Genomic DNA, 6831 nt, shown 5'->3' with positions numbered 1-6831 from the left:
TATTTTATTTTTTAAAGATTAGAGTGTTCTTGAAGCTCTTTATATTTCTTAGTCAATGAACTAAACATTGGCAAATATGTAGGGTTTCCCACATAAGAACATTATTAACATCAAAATAGAAAGCTGGTGGTAGAAACAATGATTGGGAACACAGAGTCTCTACTCAACGTTCTAGTTCTGCCATACCATAATTTTGTGATCCCAGGAAAGATCTATCCATGTTGTCATCTCTGTGTATAGTTCTGTCATTTTTCAATAAGAGCTTTTTGCTTAATTATGAAGTACTTATTACTATAACCATTATTTTGAGCTTCATGTAAATCAAGAACACATGGACTCCACTTGCAAAACACTGAAAATGTAGATAGGGATTGGGGGCATAAAGCAACATTTTAAAATGTGTGAAGACAATGAGTAAGCATCAAAGTGTCCAATTTTTTAGAGGAAAGTTGCATACGTTAGGAAAAGGCAGGATTAAGTAACAGAGAATTTGAATGATAACTGGCCAATTGGTGTCATTTACAATTGCAAGTCATACAAATGAAGTTTGCTTTTTTAAAGAGAAAAGGAGTTATTTAGAATGGGTCAACCTATTGGGGAAGCAATGTAGTTAGAGACAATGCCCAAAACCATGTGAGCAAATGCTCTGTAGAGCGCACCCCTGCAATGCTGCCATTGTGAGGCCAAGTCTCTCCTTGTCTTGGTACTGAGCCCTCCATTCTGCCTCCATCATTGCCACTGTAGCTGCCACAAAATGATCCCTCAACCACCGCTGCCCAGGAACAAAGAAAGAATTCTGTCCTTCCGCGCTCTCAGATCAATTTCCAACATCAAGTGAGCCTCTGATGGGCACTATTCAGTTCCCATATCCATGAAATTAATGCAGTAAAAACATAGAAATTGCCTATGTGTTTCCCAATAAGACACATATGGAAGCCTGTTTTCCCACAACAGGAAGGGCTTCGCACGATGGGTGTTCAAAGGAACAATATTCTCTGTAAACCATACTTTGCCCATATGAAGAAAAGCAATAAGGATTATTTAGTAAATAGACATGGAAACTCATCCAGGGTTGGCTGATGAGAAGCTGGTTAGCAAGGGGGTCTGCCTTCAGTTAGGACAAGGTCTGTGCTTCCCACGGGTTCTCTCCACAGCAGGAGGGATGCAAACTTCCCTTTCCTCCCCTGCACCTACCCTCAAATGGCCCAGAGGTCTTCAGGTGCTAGAATTTCTCAATTAATGCTGCACAAAATAACAGACAGCCTTGACTGTCACAGTCTGTTCTCATGAAGCTAGTCTCTGCTGACTACATAAAACAGGAGAGTAAGAAAAAGGGTGTTTAATGTTACCCCAGCTCAAACATGTTTCTCTCTGTGGGATGCCAAGAACCTGGGAACCAGTGCATCTGCTGCTTTCCCTTCTTGGATTCTAGCCCAGACAAAAGAGGCAAGGGTCATTTCTTTAGAGGCCTTGAGCTTCACTACATAATGACCCAGGCTCTACATGCAGCCTCTATATATTTCTACCTTGAAAAAAATTTTTTATAGAATATTAATAATATATATTTTATATAATAAACACGTTTATTTTATAGATAGCTATAGATATACATAGATAAAGATCTCTAGTCAGCCTTTTTTAAGGCTGGGCTGATGGCGGTGCCTCAAAACTATAATCGGGAGAATCGCTTGAGCACAGTATGTGAAGGCTTCAGTGAGCTCTGATCACATGACTGCACTCCATCTTGGGTGACAAAGTGAGACCCTCTCTCAAAAAAAAAAAAAAATAAAAAAATAAAAAGGCTACCACCATGCTCACAGATAAGTGTGTCAGATATATTTGCAGCTATCTTTCCTATATTCTATTTGGTAAAAAAAAAAAAAAAAAATTGCAAAGAACTCTTCTCATTCTAGATTTTTGTATTAATTAGACATTTGAAGTTTATTGCAGGAGAGCTATAATCATGTTTGCTATGTGTACTCTATAGACCAGATAGTGCAAACAGATATCAAAGCTTTTTAAAAGTATATAAGGTTATTAGAAATATTTTAAACTATCTATAGGTATATATGTATGTAATTGAACTATCAAATGCAAGTAAGATCATTTCCTTAGCGTGTGAAATCCAATTTATTAAAATATTTTCTAATATCTATTACAATAATATTTCTTAATTAGCTAACATAAGAGGAGTTTTAAGACATTTATTTATATGTACTTGCTAGATTCAAACTCGATTCCACTATTTTTAGAACTCATACTCTGAGACAAGTCCTTTTTTTTAATCTAACTATGTTTCTGCCTATATTAAAAGACAGATATGTCAATTTTGCTAATCATGCTGTTCCAAACCTCTCCATCCTGATTATTTTTTGGTTTGTTCTACCAGTCATTCAGAGACTTACTTATATTCAAATTTCTCTCTAGGTTTAATATTTGTGTATGTCTTCTTGTGATTTTGTCTATTTTGCTGTATATAATTGAAAATATTTTATTGACATATATCATACATGCAGAAAAGTACAATGATTAAATATGGATAGCTTGATTAATGAAACACATGCATTTGCTTATAACCATGTATGAAAATAGAGCATTACTAAAAATAGTGATACTTCTCCTGTCCCTTTCCAAACACTAACCCTCATCCTCAATAGTAACAGATTTTTTTTTAATCATAGAGTAATTTGGTCTATTTTCAAATTTTTATTAAATAAATCAGAGTATCTACTGTAAGTGTATGTTTATTTCATTGTTGTTATTTTGCTTATAGTATTTATCTGCTAATGGACATGGTAGATTAAAGACGGCTACATAAACATTTTTTAATTAATAGATTTTTCGAGCACTTTGTGGCTCATGCCTCTAATCCTATAAATTTGGGAGGCTGAGGTGCGTGGATCATGAGGTCAGGAGATCGAAACCATCCTGGCCAACGTGGTAAAACCCCTTTTCTATTAAAATACAAAAAATTAGCTGATAGATAACATCAAGATATCATCTGGGTTCTTAGCTGCACTGAGTCAAGTCTACTTACATCTTTTTTTGTCTTCCGCTGCACTTTTCCTTCCACATCACACTCCAGGAATGCCAAGCTGTGCTGGCCTTCTACCACATTTCCACTATTTTGCCCCGGGCCAACGCGGGTTTTTGCCTCCGCTGCCTTTTGCCCCCGCTGCCGCTGCTTTCTGCCCCCGCCCCCGCGGCTTTTTCCCCGGCCGCGGAGGCTTTTCGCGTCTTTTTGCCCCCAACCCCCTGCCGCCGCAGCTTTCGGCCCCCGCCTCCGTTGCTTTTTGCCCCCGCCGCCACGGCTTTTTGCGGCTTTTTGCCCCCGCCGCCGAGGCTTTTTGTCACCGCCGCCGCAGGTTTTTTCCGCAGCGGCTTCTTGCCCCCGCCGCCGCCGCGGCTTTTTGCGGCTTTTTGTCCCCGCCGCCGCGGTTTTTGCAGTTTTTTGCCCCCGCCGCCGCGGCTTTTTGCCCCCGTCACCGCGGCTTTTTCCCACGCCGCCGCGGGTCTGAGGGCGGGATTGGCAGACTCGGCTGCCAGCTCTACCGGCGTCCTGGCTCAGGCAGCGCCGAGGGGCGCTCCTGGTCCAGCACTCCCGGCTCAGGGGTTTCCTTGCCTACACGCCCGCGCCCCTGGCATAGAGCGGCGCTGCGCCTGGCGGCGATGCGAGAGAAGGAGGAGGGCGGCAGCGAGGGTGATGCGGTGACCTCGGAGGGTGGTGCAGGGGCCGCTGCCAGCCAGGCGCTGCAGCAGTGCGGGCAGCTCCAGAAGCTCATCCGCATCTCCATTGGCAGCCTGCGTGGGCTGCGCACCAAGTGCGCTGTGTCCAACGACCTCACCCAGCAGGAGATGCCGACCGTGGAGGTAAGAGGGTCGGGGACCCGAGTTGGGCTCCAGGAGTGGACCGGACACCTCCCTCGGGGCCCCAGTTCACTCCTGGCCGAGTTGCATCCTTGAGCCCGCGTCACACCCTTGGAGGCTTCTCCTCCCTCCTGCACTCGCTGATGCGGCAGCCAGAGGACCCGGGACCAACCCTCACCTTGGGCAGGATTTGTGGGGCGGGTGCATGGTGGGAACTGGGATGGAGGCTCCAGGGACCCGTGGGCGGGGTGGGCTGCACGCGGACATCCCCTTACCCCCCGATTTTCCATCTGGTCCAGCCCTCTCATCTTGTAGGTGAGGAAACCGAAGGCCTGAGGGAGAACTGACTTGTCAGGAATTCTCTGTTAAGGAGAATTAACAAAGTGTGGTTATTAAAGGAGAACCGAGTTGGGAGTCAGACCTGGAGTCCCATACCCTTGGTTAAGACATTATACCACCTTGAGTCTGGCCTGTTGACTGAGGGTGAGCCACTCCATCCTCGTCTGATTGTGGGGTCTTGACCTCAAGGGGTTTCCTGCAGGAAGAAGCAGATGGGTTTGCTTTCCTAGCTCTGTCCAGTATACCTTAGGGACCCTGAGGACTGGAGAGCCATCTGGTGTATGTCATGGGTGGGCCTTTTTTGAAGGTCAGTCTGCCTAGTGGGCTGGCTCAGCCCCAATGAACTCTTTTGAATCTTTGGAGTTGTCTGTGTACTTTTAAGGGCTTCTCATCCTTGCACCAAAAGATCCCCTGGAAATCAGGTGGGAAAACCTTAACTTTTGTGGGGCCTTGTGTTTGTCTTAAAGGTTCATGCACATGGCCAGGTGTGGTGGCTCACACCTGTTATCCTGTCCTGGATCCCTTGAGTCAAGGAGTTTGAGACCAACCTGGACAATATAGTGAGACCCCGTCTCTACAAAAAATAAAATATTAGCCAGGGGTGGTTGTGCGTATCTGTAGTCCCAGCTACTACTGTGGCTGAGGCGGGAGGAGCACTTGAGCCTGCACTGAGCTGTGATCTCACCAGTGTACTCCAGCCTGGGCCACAGAGCAAGACCTTGACTCAAAAAAAAAAAAAAAAAAAAAACACCAACAAGAAAAATTCTTGAAGATTTTGCATTCTGTCCCACTATCCATTGGTTTTCTTGTCAACATAATGTCAGAAATCCTTTACAATTGCTTCCAGAAGGAGTAGCCTTTTGATCTAGTGCACAGGTGTCCAGTCTTTTGGCTTCTCAGGGCCACATTGGAAGAAGAATGCTCCTGGGCCACACATAAAATACACTAATGCTAACGATAGCTGATGAGCTTAAAAAAAATAGGTTTGTGCATAATTTTCATGATACCCACCACCACAGATAGGCAGAAAAGTCCTTGTAGTCAAAGGGTTGGACATGGCTGATCTAGTGTCTTGTCCATTTTGGCTTTCTCCCTGATTCCAGAATGCAGGTAGAGATGTAGAGACGTGCTCTCAGGACAGCTGTTGAGATAAAAAAATTCGTTGTCGTTTATTCCCAAGCACAGCTGTTTGTCATTTGCATTGAAAAAGTCTCCATTCAAACTGCTGTCACATATAAAATCTATTTATATAAGTCTGTATTTTTCTGTTGTCTTGGCCTTTGTGGGCAGTAGTGTGTTTTAACCGAGCAATCTGTCCTTCCAAATAATGAAGCAGAAGTCAGCCTACCTGCTTGCCATTTTCCTTCCCCTTCCATTTTTCTAACCTCAGGATAATTGTAAGAATGAATTAAGATTTGCGTTTAAGGCTGGACACAGTGTCTCAGGCCTGTAATCTCAGCACTTTGGGAGGCGGAGACGGATGTATCGCTTGAGCTCAGGAGTTCAAGACCAGCCTGGGCAACATACTGAGACTCCGTCTTGTATAATTAAATTAAAATTTAAAAAAAGAAGAGAAAAATACCTGTGTTTAAAATTTAAAAAAAAAGGGGGGAAAGTGTAATGCAAAATGTGGACTATGCCAGCAAACTGTGGACTATGCCACCTATGATTGGGAAAAATAATTTTTCATACAGCATTATCTATAGACTTGTATTAGCAGCATACTGGTCATAAGCGTTTTGCTTTCCTCAAATATGATGAGGTAAGCTACTTTAAAGTGTGGTGGGGCTTTCTTCCGCATGGCTCCTGGAGGTGTTGAGTCCCAATTTAGCCAATTAATTTGGGTTTAGTTTTGATATGGATAAGGGAGACCAGCTTCATTCATGGTGCACACACAGTTTTGCCAATAAAGAAAAAAAAAGCCACCTGAATGTTCCTACTCATTAGATGCTATCTGGAGAGCTCCTACCCCACCTCCACCAAGGCCGGGGCCATTAAAAAGACTCAATGCGCCTTTCTGTATCTCATACTGTATTCTGCAAGATGCTCCTGTGAAAGAAAGTTGTGCTGCATCAGCCATCTCCCTCCTGAAGATCCCTGCGGATGAGGATTTGTGTTTTAAAGGTTCTGAGAACTCCTGCAACAACAGTTCTCAAACTTATTTATCCAGGGGGTCTTTTCTTCCACTGAACGTGGTTGGGGAGACACAGCCTTAAGCCTTGAGCAGAGAAAGAGACAAGAAACTGTTGGCTCACTTACAACCAAGTGTTGTGTTTATGTTTTAGGTTTTTATGAAACTGAGGTGCTGTTTGAGGTTCTAAATGAAATTGGGTGCTTGAAGAGAGGCTGGTATCCCTGTAGACTTAGCCAGCCATGAGAGGTCGCCTTTTGTTGAAGGAGGTGTTTTACAAAGGGGAATAGGGTGTCTCCTGGGCATCACATTAGCACTTAAATACATGTATCACTGAAATGAAATGAAATGAAGAAATGAAATGATGAGATGATGAAATGAAATGATGAAATGAAATGAAATGATGAAATGAGGAAACGTAATGATGAAATGATGAAATGAAGAAATGAAAAGATGAAATGATGAAATGAAATGATGAAATGATGAAATGAAAT

General features: G+C 43.4%; 1 protein-coding gene across 1 annotated transcript; it reads right to left on the bottom strand.

Moving 5' to 3' along the window:
• Nucleotides 1-2989: 2989 nt before the first annotated feature.
• Nucleotides 2990-4175, bottom strand: LOC129027738 (uncharacterized). Its single transcript, XM_063659616.1, is given in 3 exon segments — nt 2990-3639; nt 3642-3865; nt 4144-4175. Coding segments are annotated over 3 exon segments (906 nt in total).
• Between the last annotated feature and the right edge of the window lie 2656 nt (nt 4176-6831).

Source organism: Pongo pygmaeus, chromosome 22 (assembly GCF_028885625.2).
Source record: "Pongo pygmaeus isolate AG05252 chromosome 22, NHGRI_mPonPyg2-v2.0_pri, whole genome shotgun sequence".
NCBI classification, from domain to species: domain Eukaryota; kingdom Metazoa; phylum Chordata; class Mammalia; order Primates; family Hominidae; genus Pongo; species Pongo pygmaeus.
Note: the sequence above shows the minus strand (reverse complement) of the source record. Positions and strands in the feature narration are given on the sequence as shown.